This window comes from Scomber japonicus, chromosome 9, assembly GCF_027409825.1.
Source record: "Scomber japonicus isolate fScoJap1 chromosome 9, fScoJap1.pri, whole genome shotgun sequence".
In the NCBI taxonomy this organism is placed as follows: domain Eukaryota; kingdom Metazoa; phylum Chordata; class Actinopteri; order Scombriformes; family Scombridae; genus Scomber; species Scomber japonicus.
The window spans coordinates 5022769-5047266 of NC_070586.1; the positions used below are offsets into that span (position 1 = coordinate 5022769).

The following is a 24498-nucleotide window of genomic DNA, read 5'->3' on the forward strand; positions in this document are numbered from 1 at the left end:
CGTCACCATCACAGTTTAACATCGACTAAAAGATCCCAAATACAGAAGAATAGAGAAGTTGAATAGTTTGTTGGTCGTTGTTAAACATTACAGAGTTCCCTGTGCCTCCGTTCCTGGATGTGTTGAAGCACACAGACAGCGCTGGACCTCCCGAACATCCGGATCATCAACACAAAGTGAAGAATCAGAACCAGAACCAGAACCAGCAGAGTCCAGACAACAAGCAGCACGACACACACCACGCAGGTATAAGAAGGTTTTATACTTTATTTAAAGTCAAGAAAGTAAGAATAAATATGTGTTCTGAGTTTGACATACCACAGAAAAGTGTGTTGTTAACCACCCTGCCAAATTTGAATGATTAAAAAAAAATCACCAAATATATGAAATTAGGCTTCAAAGTTGTGTAAAAATCAGCCTCTTTCTCTGCTCCCAAACGCTGTGGGCGTGGCCGCCGAGTCCGCTGAAGCCCCGCCCCCTACCAAGTGTCACCTGTCAATCAAAGTCACCACCTCTACCAGAAACATGGACGCTAGGTCTGAGAGCTTTCTGCTGCTAACTCGGCTGCTAGCTCGGCGGCTAACTCGGCTACTAGCTCAGCGGCTAACTCAGCTAACTGGCTAACTGTAGACTGTAGTAGTAGTAGTGTGAGCTGAATGTATTTATACCTCTACAGCAGCAGGGGCGGGTTTATGCTAATCACTAAATCCTGAACACAGAAATGTTGAAACACAGTTTGTGAAGCCTAGCTCCACAATTCAAATCTAAATGGTTGAAATGCTTTTTACACCTTTTTTAGAAATACATTTATGACCTATTTAATGTGTTTAGAAGAAAATGTCTGAATTCACTTTACACAGTCTTTAAGCGTCTCTGATCGTTTATCACAATTTAATTTTTTTTTTACCATGATACCAGAGGGGCTCCGTATGTTTATGAGTAATATTTTTATATTTCAGTGTCAGAGGTTGTGATCGACGGCAGGACGATGAAACCAGTTTCTCTCAACACTCTGCTGTTTGTCTATCTGCTGCTGTGAGTTTATATTCAATCATTCATTCATTCAGTTCTTTAATCTGTTCATCAATCCCTTCATCATTGATTGATCGTGTGTGTATGTGTGTGTATGTGTGTGTGTGTGTGTGTGTGTGTGTGTGTGTGTGTGTGTCCTCAGAGTGTGTATCCTGGTGTTGTCTTCCTGTTATTTGGCCTTTAAGATCATCTCACTGGAACAAAGACTGACGACACTCGGCTCCGTTACAGAGCTCACCCAACATGAGTGAGTCTGGAGGGGAGGAAAGGGAGGAAGGGAGGGAGGAAGGAAGGAGGGGAGGGAGAGAGGAAGGAAGGACAGAAGAAAGGAAGAGTGGGAGGAAGGAAAAAAGGAGGGAGGGAGGAAGGAAGGAAGAAGAATAAAAGGAAGGATGATGGAAAGAAGAATGGAAAGAAAGAAAGGAAGGGGAGAGGAGAGGAGAGGATGAAAGGAAAAGAGGGAGTAAGGAAGGAAAGAAGGGGGGAAGGAAGAAAGGAAAGGTGGAGGACAGAAGGGAGGAAGGAGGATCAAATCATTTTTATGGTTTTGTTTAAGTTATTAATTCTTGTTCACTGATCTTTTTTTATCTTTTTCATATTTTTTGAGGATATTTAATAATTTATTTTTCACCTTTATCTTTTCTTTTTTTCTTTTATTTTATTTTCTAGTAGCGACTTCCTGCGAGAGAGCAACGACGTGAACACAGAGCTTTTCTCTGAGCTGCTGTCCATCAACCTGCTGAAGCTGGAGAAGGTCAGTAGTCTGTCTGCCTGAAGAGTTTTCAGACCTGTTTAAACTATAATCTGCTGTTTGGAAGGAGGGAAGGAAGGAAGGAAGGAAGGAAGGAAGGAAGGAAGGAAGGAAGGAAGGAAGGAAGGAAGGAAAGAGGACAGGGAAGTGAAACCTGCGACTGCTGCTGTTAATCAAACATTTATAGTCAGTGATCTGTTTGAGAAGAAGAACCAACGTCATCAGTAAGAAGAGCTCTCCTCTGTCAGTCAGCACTCCGTCTGTCTGTCTGTCTGTCTGTCTGTCTGTCCATCTATCTATCCGTTTATCTGTCTATCTATCTATCTATCTATCTATCTGTCTATCTGCCCGTCTGTCTATCTGTCTCAGTTTATCTGTCTATCTGTTTATCTGTCTGTCTGAGCAGCGTTAACATTTCAGGCCGACTCTCTTTCTGTCTCTTTGTGAGCAAACAGCAGCTATGTTTAACCAGTAAATGTTTATTAAAAGAAATGATTAAATATCCTCAAAATATACCAGACAAGATCAAAAAAGATCAGAGAACAAGAATTAATAAAACAACTTAAACAAAACATAAAGTTTCCTTCCTGTTTTAAGGGTTAAAGCTACTGTACATGTTCAAAAGAGTTTTTTATTTTTTTAATCAGCATCATAAACTAAAATATTTGACTAAATTGTCCTCTAACAGAAAGGCTTTCAACCCTTTATAGAGCACTCATTAAAATACAATTTAAACCCTAGTGGGGTATTGGGGCGATAATACATGACTTTTTTTGCTCTTGTGACTTTTTCATTTACCAAAAAGTCTATATATAAAAAATCCACAAGGTTCTACAAGCTCACAGAGAGGCATGAGGAGGATATTTTGGATGTTTAAAGGAAGTTACCAAATATAGTTATTCACCCGATAAAGAGTTAATAGGACTCAGAAGGTGAAAGCAGTTATACCATTGTGATATTTCATTGACAGCAGTAAACTCCCCTTCAACCTGTTGAGTCATTAAACATTAACACAGTAATAGAGATAACAGCTGTGAAGTGTAAACAGTGAGCTGAGAGGAAATCTAACACATCCTCCTCTGGTGAGACTGTGTTTGCTCCTCCTGGAAGGACTGTGCAGCTTCTTCAGAGAGCTGCAGCGACTACCCTCCAAAATAAAAGCCTGCTGAGAGACTTGTGTGTGTTACATACAACAAGCTTTAGCTACAAAACTCTCTCATATGTTTTATTTCTTGTATAAAAAGTTGTGCACATGACATTCAAAAAGGTTTTAAACCATGTAAGAGTAGCTTATAACAAGCTTTATTTTGGTGAATAACTCAACAGTAAAATTACAAAATAAAACAGCCTCTTCTCTTTAGTGCAGGGGGGTCAAAGTGGGCCGGACCAGTAAAACCAAACCATAATAATACATATTGTAACTTTACTACATTAAACCATTTGGTGTTACCCTGGTAAGAGATACTGATCAAAGTTATCCATTGGGCTGGATTGGACCCAGTAGTGAGCCGGTTCTGGCCCGTGTGCCGTATGTTTGACACCCCTGATTTAGAGGCTTTGTGGGTAACATTAACGCAGTATTGTGTTGCTGTTATATCGAAACAAACTGGGTAAAAACCACAGACTGTATAAAAGAAATGGACGTAACATCCGTGACGTCACCCATTGGTTTGTGGACTGCTGCTCAGAAGCCAATAGTTTCGAATCTAGGCAGCGCCATCTTGAAAATTTCAGGTGCATGCTGGGAAAAATAAAAATACGGATTCTACTTGTATGGGCATGAGGCGGGGACGTGGGCGGAGCGGGGAGGTTGCTATGGTTGCGAGGACTGGATCTCGAGGACATTGGTCCAATCAACCTCAATCAGGACGTAGCCACGCCCTAATGCATACCCTGCTTTATCGTCACATATAAAATCAGGGAGGCCAAAATGTCCCAAATGAACATCATACTGCATTGAAGAAGGCTTTAAACTAGCGATTGAGACCATAAACACATTTTGAAAACGTTTACTGAGGTTAGAAATCAAGTGAGAAGTTGGTGAATTCTCCATTGACTTGTATAGAGACGGTCGCCCCCTGGTGGCCTTTTGATAGAATGCAGTTCTAAGTTACTTCCTGGTTGGCTTCATTTCGGACGACCAGAACTCCCCGCCTGGTAAAAACCTCTTAAAGCAGTGATTTTATAGAGTGTGTGATAATGTAGCAGCTGTTATCTACACTTAATAATCTGTTTGTGCATATTGTAATAACTCAAGTTAACACATCATGCACCAATTAAATTCTAATTAATCCAATTATTTTTTTAGATATTGCCCAACTCTACTCTGAACACATTAATCTATCATGTGACAGCTTTACTGAGCAATGACAAGACGTCAGACTGCAGCTTGATTAGAAATCTATTATTTTATTAATCAGTTGTTCTTTACTTGCATTTCCTGTCATCAGATATTTTTAGAAACAACATTCATCTCACTGTTAATAATAAATATAAATATAATAAAACATGATATCTGTTCTTCCAGGTGCAGAAGAACCTGCAGAGGCTGCTAGAAGAAGCTACCTGATACTGGAAACCAGTATAGGCACTAAAAACCACTGTGTATATAACTATAAATATATATACTGTACATAGAGAATATAGTTTATTATGCTAGATGTTACAAACTGTTGAGTACTGTATTGAAAATACTTCACACAGCTCAGATACTGTTGAACAGTCGCTGCCAACCTGTGATTAATGAGTCATTGGCTGATTTTAGACACATTTGTATCAGTAGAGTTTTATATTTGTAACGTACTGTACTGTACATTTTAGTATTTTCAGGGCTGCATCATGTGGTCGGGAGGCATTAACAGGACTTTTGTCTCTCTGTGAAACATTTTAACTTCCTGTTTACAGTATGTGAAGAGATCAGTGTTGTGTTCTCAGTGTTGGGTTTATTTTTCTGATCACTCAGTTTTGATTGATCGCATTGATCGACTGAAACAGGAAACACTTTCCTGTCTACGTGATGACATTAAGCCTAAAACAATCAGCTCTGGACTTGATCCTGGTTTTTGTAGATACTCAACAAAACCTGACAGACGTTTCTTCATGTTTACATCAGGCTGAGTCCGTATAGAGGCGAGTTTGACTGATGAAGACTCAGCAGCGATGAAACGTTGCTCCATTCACTCTATTAAAGACCGTGTAAAGTGAGTTCAGACATTTTCTTCTAAACACATTAAATAGGTCATAAATGTATTTCTAAAAAAGGTGTAAAAAGCATTTCAACCATTTAGATTTGAATTGTGGAGCTAGGGTCTGAATTAGCATAAATCCGCCCCTGCTGCTGTAGAGGTATAAATACATTCAGCGCACACTACTACTACTACAGTCTACAGTTAGCCAGTTAGCTGAGATAGCCGCCAAGTTAGCCACCGAGCTAGCAACTGAGCTAGCAGCAGAAAGCTCTCAGACGTAGCGTCCATGTTTCTGGTAGAGGTGGTGACTTTGATTGACAGGTGACACTTGGTAGGGGGCGGGGCTTCAGCGTTTGGGAGCAGAGAAAGAGGCTGATTTTTACACAACTTTGAAGCCTAATTTCATATATTTAACCATTTTTTTAATCATTCAAATTTGGCAGGGTGGTTAACAACACACTTTTCTGTGGTATGTCAAACTCAGAACACACATTTATTCTTACTTTACACAGACTTTAAAGACTGAAACTCAATAACAATAATAATAATAATAATAAGTTTATTATATTATTATTATACTTTTCAAAACAATGTTACAAAGTGCTTTTCCATAAAATCAAGTAAAACATATAAAGAGTGAAATTGATGTTCTGATAAAAGTAAAACAGACAATTAAGATGATAAAAACAGTAAAAAACAATAATAGTCAAAACCATGAAATAGAGATATATTATATATAATCAAAAACATAAAAAGGACAAGGAATACAGTCAGTAAAACTAAAAAAGTGAAAAGATGACACTGATGTTCGTCGGACCCCAAAACCTAATTTCTCCTCGTCGATATCTGCAGATAGTTTCATGTGTTTCAGTCGATTTACGTCTTTACTGCTGATTATTTCCCAGGATGACATTGTGTTTACCAGGTTAGATTAAAACCAGATTAAAGAGGATTAAAACTGAAGTGTCAGCAGAATTAAGTCCAGCTGAGATTCAAACCGTCGACTGTTACAAACAAAACTAATAACTGTGATTCTGTAAATATTAAAATGACGCACAAAGATTTCAAAGATGTTTTAATGATTAAAAAAGATCTATTTTGGAAATAAAGTTTTATTTTTGCTGTAATATTTCTGCATTCTTGTCTTTTTTTTAATACTTTAGATGTGTCGATGTGCCTTGGATTAAATTTATTTAGTGTTTAGTTTATGTTGCATTCAAATCACATGGGAGTTACCATATTTCACAGTTTCTTACTTATAAATATTCATGGTAACATCCAAGTTTGGAGTCCAGGAGCAGTCACAGTTTAAGTCTGAAGTTTTAAGACAGTGAAAAAGAAGTATTTTCCCTTTAGGTTGAGTTACTGATCCAGTTTACACCAAATAACACAAAGCCACTATGGTGAAATCTGAAATCCCTTAAATCAAATTATTACATCGACAATCCAAAAAATGTCTAAATCAAGAGCGTGAATTATTAAATCTAGAGCACCAATTAGCTAGAATTTCCTTTATCACCCCTCCAGAGCTCTTTCTTCTCTGTAATCCTACCCCTTTACCCCCCCTAACCCCCCTACCCATGATGCACTGGGAGGTTTCTATGGTGACCCTGACAGTCAACAAACATGGCCGATGCTGCAGGGAGCTCTGACCAACATGAGTGAGTACTGCTGCAGATTATTTCCCTCAGGAATAAACTGTTAGAATTAAATGCACTGTAAAATATGATCCATGTAATATTTATATTATATTTTATATGAAAAATACAAGAAAGACTCATTTAAATGGGACTAAAGTGAGACATAAAAGGTAGAAACTTAATATGGACTTTTTCAGCTCATCAGATCAGTTTTTTATTTTAGTAATAATTTATCAGTTATTAATATGATGAACCACACAGAGTTACATATAACTCAACCCTTCAAGTCGACCCACCAAAGTTGTTGAAATTGGTTTAACTGATACTCGAATTTGATACTACTTCTTGGTGAAATATTCCAGTTGTTTAAGTTTTTAGTTTATTATTTATACATTTTTGTATTACTGTTTTTTTCCTCCATTCTTAACTTAGTCTTTGTTGTTGTTTTAGTAACTCTGACTGTCTTCCACTGTATAAATTCTGCTTTATAAATCGATAATGATGAATTGATTTTTTTCCCCCCAGGCAGTCCTGCTCCCACATCCCGACGTTCTCAGCTCGACATCCTATGATCCCCAAACTCTACGTGATGCCCTGGAAGCAGGACATGAAGAACCAGAAGCTCCTGATGAAGGTAGAGAACCAAACAAACCAAACAACCACACCTCATCTAAACCTGTTGGGTCTGTTCTGTCGTCCTCCATCCTGCTTGTGTGTCTTTGTTACAGAACGCAGCTCTGGCGAGGATCCCCGTGGTTCCTCATGAGGAGTCTTTGTGTTTTTGTGGTCGGGAGCGTCTCTGCCACAGTCAAGACTCCAACCACAGCTCTTCCTCCTCTTCTTCCTCCTCCTCTTCCTCAGCCTTCACTCCTCTCAGCCAGACAGGACTGACAGCTCATCACTCCTCTCACTTCTCCAGGTATCAGACACCGATGCTGCATTCAGGTTGAGGCAGAAAAAACACAAGTCTGCTTTCAGAAACCATTTTTGATGATTTGCTGACTTTTATGAGACATTAAAAAACAACCATAAACAAAATAAAACACTGATTTCTTAGCAGAGGAGATGTTTAATGTGAATAAAACCATTTTCTTGTGTTTTCCTGCAGGTATAACAGTTCTGTGGTGACGACCAGGCAGCTTTACCAAACCTAAACACTTCAATAAACTGAGTCTGCTTTATGCTCTGAAAAATGACCCGTAGTTTTTAACTATCATTTGTTATTTATTTATTCATACAGATTTTTCTTTTTCTTTTTTTGTATATTTTAAATCCACATGGAGTGCTTCAAGGTTCAAGACGTGGTCCACTGATTTTTTACTCATACATGCTCCAAACAACCAAATTATTCAACAACACACTGTGCATGTTTTTTAAAAAAAGGTGCTGTATAAATAAAGTTTACTACTATACTTACGACTATAGTTCATCAATATTTGGTTTATTTGGTTTATTTTAGTTGGTATTGACATGAGCTAGTATGTTACTTTCACGTTTAAACATTTTCTCACCTTTATAAAACTCAATAACATAGATTTGATCAGTATATCACAGCTCAGTGTGGTGCTGCAGTTCTCATCTTCGCCACCAGGTGTCAGTGTTCACAGCTGTAAATGCTCACAGTGCTCTTCATCACTGGAGCTTCAGCATCTGTTTAAATATGTGACTGCAGATTCTGTTTTAACACATGGTCTCTTAAATTTGGATTATTATGAATATTTAAAAGGTGAAAAGAGCTGCCTTAGTGACTTTAATCTGATCTTTGGCACAAAGTTTGCATATATTTCACGCTGGAGACATTTTTCATTAGCTGAAGCTGCTCTTTCTTTACATTAATATTATAATTTTTTACAATTAATTTAATAAATGTTACTCACACTTTACACATTAAAGTAATTAATTAACTTACATGTAATCTATCATCATTCTTCTACGATTAATTCGCCTACTATTAATTTCCTCCTTCTCTTCCTTCTCTCTGCCCATCACGCTAATGACAGAGAAACAACGAGCACTCAGACAGAAGACAGTGAGAATTTTACTCCACAAACTATAGGTTAAATGTGGAGCTTTATTTAGCCTCTTTCCCCTCACTAGCATGTCCGAGTGATACCAATGGATGCTTAGGTTTTCACACCAGCACAAAACAGCATGGTACTTTCCATCCGATTCATCATATTATGCAAACCCGGTTGATAAAAGCTGACTATGAGAGAGAGGTCAATGTCAACCTGAATAAATGTAGTCTACTGTTTTGTGTCCCTGTTACTTACCAGTCCCTCATCAGGTTCAACTTCTACTTTTACTTTTCCCATCCACCTTCCCACGTTTTCTGCTTGCCATTACTGCTAATGATTCACTCTTCTTTGTTAGTTGTTTTGTTTTTTTGTTTTTAGACTTGGCAAACAATTAGCGCATTAGCACCCCCTGCTGTTGGCTGTTGGCGTCGCTTTGTCTGACTTTTTGGTTGAACCAGGCTGTCCTAGACTTTTCCTGGACATCCACATTACCAGTCAGCCCGTTGTTATTTGTTACAGAGCTGTTGTGTTGAATTGTATAACTTGTTCCTGCCATAGACTTCATCACTTTATATACTGCTGCTGAAAACAGTCATTATTTGGATATTTGCAGCTGTTAACAGCACAAAGGAGAAATTTCAATTTCCTTGAGGGAAAAAATCTGATTAATATGTTTAATTATATTTAGTTGTCTTTGTATGCATTTGTAATAAGTCCATACTGACCAAGACAACATCTCGTGTTTGACACTGATCATCAGCAGCTTGTAGACTCTGTTTGACATCTGAGGAGAAACTCAGAAAAAACTGAGATATGAAACAAACAATTCATGTCAGTTCAATTACAATTTCATTTATTCAGCTTCATAAAAGGATAGATGATACATTTACAGATTGTTCAGTAAGAAAATCAAAACAAAAACATAAACAGCATGTAAAAATCCTGTATTTGATAGGAAATAAAGAATACAAAAAATCTCTATTAAAAAAAAATTACATCCATGCCCACCAAAAATGACTGAATCAAAAACTGCAACATTTGGTTAGCTTAAATGACAGATATAGGCAGTGAAACAAAACAAAATAGAATTAAAAAATGATTAATCACAGAACAGTAAAACTATTAAGGGAATTCAAAAGCTTTTTATAAAGCACTGCTGCTCAGTAAGTATACAAACTCAGCTGGATGAAATAAGGTAAGGTTGGTGTGTTTGTTAGCTTTCCTGTTTACATCCATGCCCACCAAAAATTACTGAATCAAAAATTGCAACATTTGGTTAACTTAAATGACAAATATAGGCAGTGAAACAAAACAAAATAGAAATGACAGCAAACTGTAGATAAACAATAAAAATAAATCAAAGCCAACAATCATTCAGAACAACATGAGAGAATAAAGAGACTAATAACTAAAAAACAAGTCAAAAAGCCATTCTGTACAAAATCATATTATTCCAGTCCACTTCTTTGTTCATAATTTCTTAATATGTCCATATATGTTATTTTTATAGATTTGGTTTCATGTCTTCAGTACAGTTGTTCCACAGATGTTCTCCCTGTGTTGTTGTACAGACAAGTTTTGCTTTTGTCCTCATTGGTTGTTTTGTGAACATAGATATTCCTCTGAGATCATGTTTATCTTCCTTCATTTGAAACAACTCTTGAATCACGTTTGGTAGCTGTTGTTTGTTTGTTGTTTTTTTTAACTCTGCAGGTCCTTAAACATTAGTGCTGTTAGTTTGATGAAGAGTGGGTTTAAATTGGGTTGCCTCCAGAGATGAATTTTAAAAGGTATTGTGCTATACAAATAAAATTGACTTGATTTGTACACATCAGAAAGGATGGCAAACTTCAAATCGCTGAAAGGCCATTAATAGTAAAAAACATGCATTGCAGGATGGGCTGCTGGTGGAAAAACTAAAACATCTCATGCAATGCAACAGGACGATTGCTCCTCTGGGGTCAGAAGTTTCTCTTTCAAGCTATTCATCTCTTGTTCATGTTTCCTTTGCAGGTCCTCCTCTTCTTCCTCCTGACCGTCTCCCTCCATTTTCTCTCTCAACTCTTTCATCTCTTTTTCATGTTTCTTCTGCAGTTCTTCTATTTTTTCTTTCTCATTTCTTTTGCTTTCTTTCAGAATTTGCTCTTTGAAGTCATTCAGTTTTTGCTCTTGTTGTTTCAGTAATTTATTCAATTGTTCCCTCTGATTTTGTTGCTGTTGGGTCAGAAATTGTTGTTTTAACACATTAATTTCTTGGGCATGTTTTATGGACAACTCAGATCTTTTTATGCTCTTGTTTTCAGTTGAAGATTCCGTGTCCAGAGCTTTCATTTCCTGCTTGTGTTTTTTCTTTTTTTCATCGATTTTTTCATTTTCCTTTTTTCTGTTTTGTTTTGAAAGGTCTTTTATGAATGTGTCCACCTCCTTTTTGTGTTGTTCCTGCATTGTCTTTATTTTTTTCCTGTTTTCTTTCTTTTGGGTCAGAAGTAGAAGTATCAAGTCAGTCATTTCTCCCTTATGTTTGTTCTGCAGGTCATCCATGACTTGTCTCAGATTTTTCTCTTTATTGTCTGCGAGTTCTTTCAAACTCTCATATTCCTCCTGCTTCTTCTGCATTTCGTCCTCATGCTGTTGCTTCAGTTCCTTCACTTCCTCAAAATGTTTCTCTATTTGAGCTGCAAAGTCTGCGTCTTTTTTCTTCATGAATTCATTGGACTCTTCAGCCTTTTTTCTGATCTCCTCTTCATACTTTATCTTCATATTGTACAACTCTTCATTAAAGTTTTCTTTTAACTTTTTTCGCTCCTTTTCTTCCTGTTTTCTTCTGTTAGCATCTTCTTCTTTTCTTTTCTTTTCATAGTTTTCTCTTTCCTGCTCGTATTGTTCTTGGAGCTTCTTCAGGCTTTCTTGCTCCTTTGCTCTTCTTTCATCTTCTTCTCGTTTTCTTTTTTCCCATGATTCTTTGCGTTCCTTCTCCCAGGCCTCTCGTTGATTTCTCATTTCTTTTTTACTCTCCTCCAGCTCTTTATCAATATTTTCTTTTTCTTTAATATTGTCCTCCAGAGCTTTAAGTTTTTTCTCCCACTCCTGTCGCTGAATTTCTTCCTGTTGTCTCTTCCTCTTGTCTTCTTCTTCTCTCTCGTCCTGTTCTTTCTTTCTCCCTTTTCGTTCTTTCTGAATGTTTTTCTCCTTTTCCAGAAGTTGTTTCTCTCTCAGTTCTCTCTCCTGTTCGATCTCTGCACTCTGTTTTTTGATTCGTATTTTCATTGCCTCCAGTTCTTCCTCATAACTTCTTCTAAGCTCCTCCTTCTCTATCTTCATCTCTTCTTCCTTCTCCTCCAGGATCTTCTCCACTTCCTTCTTTATTGCTGCCTCAGCCTCTTGCAGCATCTCATTGGTGAAGCAGCTGCCGCCATTTTCCTTCACCATGGAGTCAATCTTGTTTATCAGCTCACTGACTTGTGAGCAGTTTTGTTTATCTCGGTTATTAAACACATGGTATCTTTCTCCACAGTCAGCAATCAACTTCTTACAGGAATCATCACATGCCTTAATGTAATCTTCAATGGACCGCTCCTCATCCTCCAGTGTGTCTCCTCCTGTTAAAAGAATGATGATGAATTTTTCTGAATTCTTCCCAAAGCATTCTTTAATGAGTTTTAATGTCTCCTTCTCTTCTGGTGTAAATCTATGACCAATCTGTAACACCAACAGGAAGACATGTGGTCCTGGAGCCAGAAGACTGATGCATTTCACCATCTCCTCATTAACCTCTTCATGGGACAAAGTCGAGTCAAACAGACCAGGAGTGTCGACCACGACGACACGACGACCGTCCACTTCACTCTGTGCTTTCTGACACTGTTTGGTGACTGATGTTTGGTTTGATTTGGCTTCAAACTCTTTTCTTCCCAGAATGGTGTTTCCTGAAGAGCTCTTTCCACTGCCAGTCTTCCCTATCAGAACAATCCTAAGACACTCTGAGCTCTGTTTCTCATCATCACCTGTAACATAAAAACAACTCTAGTTACTTTAAATGTTCACAGTTGCTACAGTACTGACTGTTAAGTATGTTGGATAGTTAGAGTTAGAATAGTTTAGGATGCTGAAAAATGCAATTATTAATTGTTATTTATATTTTTATTAATGCATGGTACTTACAGTTGATTGTGCTTTGTGTCTTCAATCCCTTAATCTCAGCCTGAAGTGTGGTGATGATTTTCTCTTTTTGTATGTCCTTCTCTATTTGGGCATGTGAAAATGTTTTAGCTGTATAGCTGCATGGTTCATCCTTGTGAGGTCTCATCTTCTCTACAGTATCCAACACCTCAGAGATCTGCTGCTTGTTCTTGATGTTGAGAATAACATATCTTCCTCCACAGCTCTGACAGAGCTCCTGGATGTCTTTGTTCTTTCTTATAAAGTCATCATCAGCTGGAGCTGTAGGATCTGACTCCACAGTGAACAGAATCATTGTGAAGTCATCGACTCGAGAGCTGAACATGTTCTGGATGGTCTTTAACTCTCCCTTGTCTTCATCAGTGAGGGGATCCACAGGTAGGACCAGGATGAAGGCATGGACACCCTCAGGATCACAGAGGGAGATAGACCTGAATGATTTCTCCATCACCGCCTCCTGAGGTTCTCCATACAAGGCAGGCAGCTCCACCAGAGAAACCCAACGTCCACACACCTCTCCCTGATGTTTAACACACTTTGATGAGCTGGAGACTGAATGAAGCTCTGTCTGACCTAAAATGGTCTTGGCTGCTGAAGTCTTCCCTGCTCCTCTCCTCCCACACAGAACCAGGTTTAAAGACTTTGGTCTTCTGGTCTCCCCAGTGAAGGTGAGGAAGGTTCCTCTGTTTTCATGAACAATGTTCTCAATGTTCATCTCCATTAATTGTTTGTGGTCATCGTCAAACATGTTGTAGTATCTTACTCCACAGTCTTTAAGGAGCTGACTCACATTGAAACTTGTTTCTTTCTCCTTGTGTGTGATGATGACCATGGAGTGTTTAAAAGCATCTCGGCCAAACAAACTCAGGATGAACTTCAGTCTTTCTTTGTCATGTTCACTGAACTTAGAAGGTCTCACTAACAGCAGCAGAACATTTGGTCCAGGGAAACACTGATTCATGCACTTCGTCACCTCTTCTTTCGCTGTCTGCTCAGACTGACTGAAGATATCTGAAGTTTTTACTACAGTCAATGGTTTTCCTCTCCACTCTCCACAGGCGGCCACACAGGAGGCTTTTTTTTGGCAATGAAATTCTTCTTTCCCAGTAATGAAGTTACCAAGTTTTGTCTTTTTGTCCTCACTTTTCCCCACCAGCACAATCCTCAGTGTAGAGACTGAAAAACAAGAAAGAGAAAAAAAATATTACCACAGTTCAGAGTTGGTGACAACAGTTGACCTAAATTCTTCTATTTGTACACAGCAGGTATTTAACCATAATGATAAAATACGAGCTCTAGATCTATACAAATCCAAGTTACAGATGGAAGGAAACAAATCACCATTACTATGGTTGTAAGTCACCTGAAAATCCAAATATATCTCTGTAATGTGTTTCTTTGTATTTAATACAATCATCAATGTGCTTCTCTCTCCTCTCCTATGTACAGGGAAATGGCCTTGTATATGTATGCATGTGCTTATGCATAAATGATTTTTGCATTTACATGTGTGTGCATGCATTGATACATATGTGTACCTACCATTTACAAATACTGTTATTTAAGAATTTATCAACAAAATTAATTGTGACTCAGTTTGACTCACATTTAGGTGGCAGGAATTCATTGCTGCCACAGGATTGGTCATCATCCGTCACTGTAAGGATACAGAACATTTATTTGGAAGGACACATTGTTGTGTTTTTACTAACTCAGAGCTCCTATAGTAGACAGAGGAGAGTCTACAGGCAAAACATAAAGTCACATTCAGTGTAGCAGGACCTCCTCTTAGGGCACTTTCACACCAACAGCAGTTGGTGTGCACTAAACAGTCCATTCGGACCAAAAGCTCTTAGTTCGGTTCATTTTTCGTTGGTGAGAAAGCATCAATCGCACTCTGGTGAAGGCTTCACACGATCAGGATTTTTGAGATTAAATAAACCGATCACCGATCCGATCACGTCTTCTTTGTCCACACTCCGTTTCTTAAACTCGCCGTGCTCCTCCTCATGTTCCCTATCCAGGTACATTTGTGGTGTTGAAACATTTTGCAGATGCTTCCCCACAAGGTTCTTTAGTGTTGCACAGATTGCAAAAAGACCTCCAAAAAGAGGCGGTCTCGGTCCGCTTGACTCCGCACCAAATGCCGACATTTATTATTTATTATTACATGCTAACAGGACCAAAGATAGCTAATTTTCTGCAGGCAGCACAGTATAGTCAACTGTGAACTCAATCCACAGATTAAGACCTGGTGACCTTAAATTGAAGCCATAATACAATTTCTACTTTTTGTTTCTGGGAACATTAAATCTAAACAGATCATCCTGTTATCACACAACCCTCAGCTCAGACACAGAAAAGAAAGCAATTAATTAGAAAATACAACTCTGTGTAAACAACATAAAATACAACTAAATTTGGATAATCAACTAGCGTGGAAGTCATTTTTTTTTAAAAGACAGATTTCAGAATATCAGTCATTATTTCCTTGAAACTTTTTCCTTGCAATTTCAACAAAGCTTACAGATAAAATAAAATAACTTTGTATCTACAACTTATAAATAATGTAATGTTAATATCAACAAGAATAATTCTGACTCAATCTCAGTTTGACTCACAGGTAGGTCGCAGGAGTTCATTGCTGCTGTGGCGCTTTAGGGATTGGTCATCATCTGTCACTGTAAGAATACAGAACATTCATTGGAATGATGCATTGTTTTTTTACTAAAACTATTTTTTTGAAAACCAAGAGCTTCTGTCGTAGATCCAATCAGAGGAGAGTCTACAGACAAAACTCTGATTAAAGGAACATTTAGACAAGACTGAAGGACAACATGGTATTTCTCTGAGTAACATCACATTTTATCATATTACTGAGTTACCTGAGGACATGACCAAACCAGATTATATAAGGTGTCAGGTTCAGTCAAAACTCAATACAACAATACAAATTCAGTTATTATATTATTATTAAAAAAACAAAATAATAATCCTGAAATTGGATTATAAAGAACCAACTAATGGTCTGTTAATGAAATTATAAAACGAAAAAGAAACAATTGCACAAATAATGTTTAAGGCTCATAAAAGTTTGCCTCCTCTTTAACCTTTATTTAATCAGTTAGTCTAATTGTGATGAAGATCTCTTTATAGAGAGACCTGAGTACCACAGAAGAAGAAAGAGAAGACACATACAAACAGGATCAGAAACAACCTGAACTTCATCCAGTGTGATAACACTTTATGTTTCAATGTCCTCTGAACTTTATTCACTTATATGGAACAAAATACTGGAAGGTCGTCCTCACAAGTTCGGTATTTACTCTATGATGTCAAAAGTTAGTCAGTCTGAGGATCTGACAAACTGCAGTTTGATATTTGAGAAGAAATGTGCAATACTGAGAGGACTTTAGTACGAAATCATTATAAAGAATGTAGTTATCTTCTTGTTATTACGGACCAACTGACTTTTTCATCTATTCTAATGAACTTTTTTTTTCTCTTTTTATTTCTCACAACAAGTAATGTTCATTGAGGATCATGGGTAGACTAACATATCATGAGACTTTTACTGAATAGAGCTTCCGTCTGGCCACTCTACCATAAAGGCCTGATTGGTGGAGAGCTGCAGAGATGGTTGTCCTTCTGGAAGGTTCTCTCATCTCCACAGAGGAGCGCTGGAGCTCTGTTAGAGTGACCCTCGTTTGCTCAGTTTGGCTGGGTGGCCAGCTCTAGGAAGAGTCCTAGTGGTTTCAAACTTCTTCCATTTACGAATGATGGAGACCACTTTTCTATTAAAGGCTGGTTTATTTGAATCCACCAGTAGTTATTCATTTATAAACACATATGTTTATACTCCAAAACTTTTTCAGTTTACTTTTATTTGAAATGCAATAAAACACAAAATATCTGAAACAAATATTTGCTTAACTGAACTGGATCAGTATATTAACTCTGACTGGGTTCAGTTAGGCTGAGTTTCAATTAAGCCTTTTAAAAGATCACAGTAACTTATATTTAATACAATATGTAGCTGTGTGCATCCTCGAGTTCCAAAAACTCTTCATCAGAGCTGTCGCTGTGCGCAAATATTGCATTGAGTCACTAAGTCTCACCAAGCTCACTGTCCTCAGACTCTGTTTCAGTCCCAGAGTCAAACAAAGCATCATCCTCTGATCCGTTCAGTGGAAAAACAACAACGTTAGTGAATCTTTTAGGCTTCAGATCTGTGGTCATACTGTGTGTCACTGCCACAGCTGAAGAAAAGCTGCCAAAACAGTTGGAGCATCCTACGTCTCTTTATATTTTACTACTGTATAGGACACATTTAAGGTTTTCATGGTACATAGGCCTACTTATAAAGTTTGACTGGACTCACCAGGTGTTACGGTCGCCATAATATCCGTCACCTGAATTCAACTGGAGACCAACTGTTGGGTTTCAACATCTAAATGGATGATAAAACACATCATGTAAACTCTCTTATTAACACACACACAACAATTATTAAGTGTTATATTTATATATTAAAGAGCAGTGAATGCTTACTCGTTGCTGTTCTCGGATCTCTGCAGAGTTCTGTGTCACCTATAAAACACGATCACAATCAGGACTGTGACTGATGGTTATTCAGAGAGATCTCGTCTCTCTTTAAAACTTGGCTTGTCTTTTAAACTTTAAAAAAAACACACCACAGTGGAGGTTGAACACTGTAACAAATCACAAAACACTGTATTGACTGACGCTGCGGTCGAGCGCCTCCACACAACCCTGCAGCTCAGCCTCAAACCTCTGAATCTGAACCATGATGTGCTGTTTAAAACACAGCAGCAGCCTTATGCTGCCTTAGTTGGTTCAGTTTAAAAAAGCAAAGTCTTAGTGAAAGATCCTCTTTATTTCCATCTGTACAATAAATCAACTATGATCCCGATCTACTTCTGTCATCTCGAAGTCAAGTATTTTATTGATAAGCAAAGACAGTTTAGTCATTTGAAGAAACAATGCAAACTTAAAACAATCTAGAATAATTTAAAATATATTTTGGGCTTAAATAGTCCAATAAGTGCTTAAAGGACAACTTTTTTATAGTTATAACCTCTTACTTTTTGCTGATGATTTTTCAGATAGTAAAATGAATTTGTAACCTCTTGCAGTTATATTATCATCTCTATTAACACATGAATACCGACTAGTTTCTATTTAATTACGTTTATTATGTAGTTTTGGCGAAGTTTACTCACCTGTATTTCCTGCTGCGACACAAAGAAGTCAAAAAGGAAAGTAAAAACGTTGAGGGGGAGGAGCAGGAGTCAGGTGTTTTTTTTATTATTATTATGACACACCTATACATACCAGGAGTATTTAGTAATTGTTCAGTTCAAACAGGAACCAGCAGTTTTCATACTTAACACTATAACAATTTATCACGTGAAACATTTAACTTAAAATTGTCATTGTAGTCACAGTGCCATTCATCATTTTACTGTATATGTTCATTATTGATGTTTTTGATAGTGTATTCAAACTAAGGTCCTCATTGGTTAAAATATTTCATCTAATTTCATCCTCTACACAGAGACGATTTGAAAAAAGCAAACAGCTGTCGTAGTTTTTATTTTCCAGCCTGTAGTTTGTTCACACTGATACAACTTTACAGCTGAAACACTAATTATCACTGATTTAAGTCACAATAATGAAAACTATACAGTACTGTAGTGAAGTGTATGGTGTTACTGGTATATTATATCATAATTATGCAAAATAAGATACAAGATACAATCAGATCTGCAGTAGAGAAGCTGGAAAACAGACTTCACCTCACTGGTTGATGTTAGAGCTCCACCTGCTGGACACAACAGTGTAAAACACACAGAGAGGTTCAGGGGATCATAAAGGATCCCTTGTGACGGCCCTAGACCTTAACAGTAAATATGTTGGTTTTCCTCTGCTTCCCATTTTTCTGCCTTTGCTTCCCTCTTTCCAGATTTCCTGGATGGTCTGGCTCCTCCCACATCATTATGGGATTGCGGTCACCTGTTTGGAGCCTTTATAAACTGAGTGACTCCAGGATGGATTCCTCTCTCTCTCTCCTGGAAGGCTCTATTTTTGGGTTTGTTTTGGTTTCTTATTGTTTGGTGTAGCCTTTGTTCATGTTCTTTTTGACTTTTCACCTCCTTAGCTTAAGTTGTTTATCTTTAAAAGGCAGTGTAAAGTGAATTCAGACATTTTCTTCTAAACACATTAAATAGGTCATAAATGTACTTCTAAAAAAGGTGTAAAAAGCATTTCAACCATTTAGATTTGAATTGTGGAGCTAGGCTTCACAAACTGTGTTTCAACATTTCTGTGTTCAGGATTTAGTGATTAGCATAAACCCGCCCCTGCTGCTGTAGAGGTAGAAATACATTCAGCACACACTACTACTACTACAGTCTGCAGTTAGCCTGTTAGCTGCGAGCTAGCCGCTGAGTTAGCTGCTGAGCTAGCAACCGAGTTAGCAGCCGAGGTGGTGACTTTGATTGACAGGTGACACTTGGTAGGGGGTGGGGCTTCAGCGTTTGGGAGCAGAGAAAGAGGCTGATTTTTACACAACTTTGAAGCCTAATTTCATATATTTGGCGATCTCTTAAATCATTCAAATTTGGCAGGGTGGTTAACAACACACTTTTCTGTGGTATGTCAAACTCAGAACACATATTTATTCTTACTTTACACAGACTTTAATAAATGATTTGCTTTATTCAACCTCCCTTCTGTGTTAATGCTCTCAAACAAGCTGGACATAACATCTTCCTACATTAAACCATCCACCACCTGAAATGTGGTGTCTGATTATATAGCAAGTGGGGAAAAAAACATCAAAATGGATTCATATTTTGTAAAGAAATGGAATCATAAATTGGCAAATGTAATGATTTATTTTCTTTCATTTAAATGCAAATCAGTTCATATTTACTTTTTTGTTTACATCATTAAAAAAAAAGTCTGTGATGTTTCAGAACTCAGTATTTTAGCATTTCAGTATTAACTCAAAACGATGTCAGTAAAATCAGTGTAAACCAACGACAACATGATGGTGATTTAACATAAATGAAGTTAAACTGGTTAAACTGGTTCCTGTCATTCTGCCCTTGTATTGTTTTATATGTATTGTCCAGTGTTTGGCTCGAGCATCAAGCACTCTGACAGAGAAAGTGGCTCGTTGTTCCCTATGCTAATGCTCACACACACACACACACACGCACACACACACGCACACACACACACACACACGCACACACACACGCACACACACACACGCTCCTCCTTGCGTGTCCAGGCTTCTGTGTGAGTGTCTCAGTGTGTCACCAGCAGTGATGACAAATGTCTTTGTTTTAATGCCACACACACACACACACACACACACACACACACACACACACACACACACACACACACATATGATATTAATTTTACTATAGGTCTAAACTTCATGATGTAAAATCTCAGTTTCTCTCCCATCTCAAACTTTCCTCTCTCAGTTTGGACACGTGCCAATGTTTGGTGCGTAGTGGACATTGATCCATCCTCTCTTCTTCTTCTTCTTCTTCTTCTCCCTCTTCCTCTCTTCCTCCTCTCCTCCTCTCCTCCGCTGTGTTCCCGACATGCTGGGATGTCTCGAGGGTCCAGATAGAGGGGGAGACAAAGCGAGAGGGCGATGACAATAACCCATTTGACTTACCACGCTCACCAACTCGTGGATGGATGGATGGAGAGAGAGGAGGAGGGGAGGGGGTTAGGGTTAGGGTTAGAGAGAAAGAGAGAGAGGGGGGGGGGGAGTGAGTGAGAGAGAGAGAGAGAGAGAGAGAGAGAGAGAGAGAGAGAGAGAGAGAGTTGGTGTCCTTTAGATCTTAGCGTGCGTCCTGGCTCGTGCATCAGAGAACAGCAGAGGAGTAAATGACTGAGTGTAACTTTCACCTCAGATCGTTTTCATTTGGACTTTTATATATTTTCTGACTCATCCCTCTGTTAATTAGTCTGGTTGTGTGTTCGTGTGTTTGTGTGAGTCCTCTCTGACTGCTCGGTACTAAATGCCGGTCGTGGTTATCTCCCGGTAGCCGTTCATCTCTCGGTGCTTCCAGTCTCATCCTCCTCTCTCTCTCTCTCTCCACCGGGCGGACAATGTCGGGACAGAAACCCTCCCTGAAGACCGGCGGCTCCGCTGAAAGCCGCTTCCAGGTGGATGTCGTGACAGAAGCTGATGGATCCAAGCCACCGGAAGACTCCAGAAGCCGGTCCAAGGTGGTCGGCTTCCTCGATCCAGGCGCACTGGGCAGCGCCATGGACATCGGGCTCCCGCCGGACGTCTCCAAGGAACCGGACACAACAAAAAGCGACTCCGTTAGTCTCCATTCAACGGGCACGGGACACACGCACATCTCAGACTCCCACTCCAACACCTACTACATGAGGACCTTTGGACACAACACCATAGACGCGGTGCCCAACATCGACTTCTACCGGCAGACCGCTGCGTCTTTTGGGGAGAAACTGACCAGACCGTCGCTGTCGGAGCTTCACGATGAGCTGGATAAAGTAAAAATGTTAAATATAGTGTCACCTCCAACACTGAGAATAGTTTGAATCTGAATTATGTAATGAAAACACATATTCAAGGGCTGGGCGATATAGATTAAAAACCAAATATCGATATATCGCAACAATATTATAGGTAGGCTATGACACAAAATATTTAAACAATGACATTTTGATAAATACTCATAAGTAATTTGGATATAATGACAAAGTAGGTAAAGGCAAAAAATTGATCAGCTAGAACAGTCTGGTAAGTTCAGATCATTTAATTGCAATGCAGCGTTTAAAATCAGAAAAAGACATATCACGATATTACGATATCCAATATCTAAGGCGATATCTAGTGTCATATTACAATATCGATATAATATATTGTTCAGCCATAATGTGAATAATGTTGGATGTTATAGGAAGATATGGAAAGTCATTAAAAACTTAACACAGGTAATCCATCAGTCAGTGCAATGAACAAATAGTTTAATAATTAGACTATTATTGATCTGTATATCTGTAATAATGACATGTTTACACAGGCCATTACCATGCAGCACCTTTTTTATTATTCTTATTCTTTGAGATAAAAGAGATGATTTAATCCCCCAAATTCTAACATACATCATTAATCAATAAATTAAACATTGGTATGTTAGGTTAATGCAATTTAAGATGATAATAAGACAGAATAAATGTAAAAACTGTGAAGAGATTTGAGATTAAAGCACACAAGGATGAAAATGAAATAATAAAACTAGTAAAATAGATTAAAAATAGTAAAATAGATCAAAGACAATAGCAAATAAAATAGATGTGAAGATAAATAAAACCAAATAATAAAAATAAATTATTCCATAAAGTAAAAAACAGCCATAAAAACCAAAATAACTTAAAATTACTTATTGAATTATTTTAAATGTTTATTATTATAGGGACAAGACTTATAAAACTCAACCAGAACATACATACAAAACAAGTTTATTTCACTTCGTCTTAAACAGAAGACATTCCCTTCACTCCCACCTGAGAGGCTGCGAGTGGGCTCAATGACATCACTGGAGGCATGACCCGAACACACACACACACACACACACACACACACACACACACACACACACACACACACACTACAATGCTGTCTGTCATGACTCTGCAGGCCCCCAGCCGTGCCCCCACACTGTGCATACAATCAGGTGGCTTTATTGTGCTTTAACAGGGATCGCTGACAGTATCCTGCAGCCGTCTATTCTGATACTGATGAAGCACATAAAGAAAACATACAAGTGTTATATACATACAAAAGTGTTATATAAATAAAGTTTGTAGGTAAAGTGTAGATGGTTAAAATCTGCAGGAATCTTAAGATGTTAGATACAGGCTGGTGAAGTGTTTTTCCATCACGAGCAGCTTAAATCTCTCTTTCTTTGGCATCGTTGGCATCCAAACCTTCTTCTAAAACATATTTCATTTTTTTGGTGTTTTGATGATGAGTTCTGTCTAAAATGTGGTTCCAAAACCTCACATTGGTGTTCATTTATTCAAGTTTTTTCCGTTAATTTGTTTCGTATCTGTAGTTTCAAGAAGTAGAAGTATACTAACATGCATTTTACATCTTTTAAAATCGTCATAGTTACCATTTTAAGTTATTAGCATATTGTTACTTTACACCCAATAGAAGCAGCTTAAACGTCCTCAAGCATTTCTTCTAAAATACATTTCCTTTTTTTGGTGTTTTAATGATGAGTTCTGTCTAAAATGTGGCTCCAAAACCTCACATTGGTGTTCATTTATTCAGGATTTTTCCGTTAATTTGTTTTGTATCTGTAGTTTCAAAGAGAAGTATATTAACATTGATATTTTACATTTTAGTCAATATTTTAGTCATCATTTTACAACACGAGAAATATTCTTAATAACATAATTAGAGAAAGTAGGCTCAACTTTAATTTAAGTATTGGCATATTATTACTTTGTATTAAACAGAAGCAGCTGAAATGTTTCTTGGGCATCAATTCTCCAAGTTCCCAAGCATTTCTTCTAAAGTATATTTCCTTTTTTGGTATTATGATGATGACTTCTGTCTAAAATGTGGCTCCAAAATCTCATAATGGTGTTTCTGCTCATTTATTCAGGGTTTTCCTTTAATATGTCACCGCTCTGTCAGAGAAACAAGAGAAACATTATTTTACTTTTTTTTTTAAATCATCATATTTGCCATTTTACAACACAATGAGAAAACAGAATATACTTCTAACATAATTACAAAACATAGGCTCAACTTGAATTTATTGAAGTAGTCTTAGGGTATTATTACTTTGCACTAAACTACAATATAAGATAATATAAGATATTCCTTTGTTAGCCCTAATGTGGGGAAATTTACATGATTGCAACAGCAAGTGAATAGTAAAAAAAATGGAAATGGATGGAAAGACCATCAATAGAAAGAATAAAGAACAATAGATAAGTGCACAAGCAATAAAAAGACAATGATAGTAAAAACAATAATTAGTAAAACAAATAGTAACATTATGTACAAGAGTAATATTGGTGTTGAACGATCAACAAAGTATTGTTTATTACCCACAAATGCCTCTTATTTTGTAATAACCCAAAATGCTGGACATGTGATAGATTGATTTACAATTCTTCGTATTCAGAGAGGGGAGTAGACTGGAGCATCAATACAATGACTAGAAATACCCAATCTGGCATCTATGTGTATGTATCTATGCCTGAAAATGATGGCTGTCCAATCAGAGCTCCCATTTTTAAATCAACTAATTAACCATGAAATCAAATATTGTTCAATGATTAAACTGAGATTAATTTTGTTTGCTGTGATTGGTCATCAGGAGCCGTTTGAGGACGGTCTGGCCAACGGAGAGGAGCCCTCAGCGGCCGAGGAGGCGGCGGCGCTGGCAGCCAAGGAGGCGAAGAGGGGAAGTGTTAAATTTGGATGGGTCAAAGGAGTCCTGGTTAGTGTGGCCATCTTCTACCTGTGATGTGATAATTAAATAATCTCATAAATGTGATGAATCGGGAGAGAGGACTGCTTTTCCACTCTGGTTTTATATTGAGAATGACTCTAGAACTGAACTGTGTGTACTTGTTTTAGT

The 24498-nt window shown here is 37.8% G+C and overlaps 3 protein-coding genes across 4 annotated transcripts in view; 2 read left to right on the forward strand and 1 right to left on the reverse strand.

The window, feature by feature from the left end:
* The window catches only part of LOC128365435 (GRAM domain-containing protein 2B), a 24657-nt gene extending 19759 nt beyond the window's left edge, over positions 1–4898 (forward strand). For both annotated transcript variants that reach the window (XM_053326179.1, XM_053326180.1), the window contains exons 10-14: positions 94–246; positions 960–1035; positions 1175–1279; positions 1702–1786; positions 4311–4898. In XM_053326179.1, the coding sequence (XP_053182154.1) occupies positions 94–246; positions 960–1035; positions 1175–1279; positions 1702–1786; positions 4311–4352 (461 nt within the window). In that variant the 3' untranslated portion in view covers positions 4353–4898. The remainder of the gene's footprint in view (positions 1–93; positions 247–959; positions 1036–1174; positions 1280–1701; positions 1787–4310) is intronic.
* A 5657-nt stretch (positions 4899–10555) lies between these two features.
* LOC128364325 (calponin homology domain-containing protein DDB_G0272472-like) lies at positions 10556–17617 on the reverse strand. Its single transcript, XM_053324866.1, has 8 exons — positions 17555–17617; positions 17360–17398; positions 17243–17258; positions 15430–15489; positions 14415–14465; positions 12791–13984; positions 11051–12633; positions 10556–10843 (listed from the first exon to the last, which is right to left on the reverse strand). Exons 1-8 carry the CDS (start codon positions 17615–17617, stop codon positions 10556–10558), a joined length of 3294 nt encoding a protein of 1097 aa, XP_053180841.1.
* Positions 17618–20664: 3047 nt separating this feature from the next.
* The window catches only part of LOC128365448 (solute carrier family 12 member 2-like), a 33156-nt gene continuing 29322 nt past the window's right edge, over positions 20665–24498 (forward strand). Inside the window, exons 1-2 of the mRNA XM_053326194.1 lie at positions 20665–21385; positions 24235–24357. Coding sequence (XP_053182169.1) covers positions 20972–21385; positions 24235–24357 — 537 coding nt within the window. The 5' untranslated portion in view covers positions 20665–20971. The remainder of the gene's footprint in view (positions 21386–24234; positions 24358–24498) is intronic.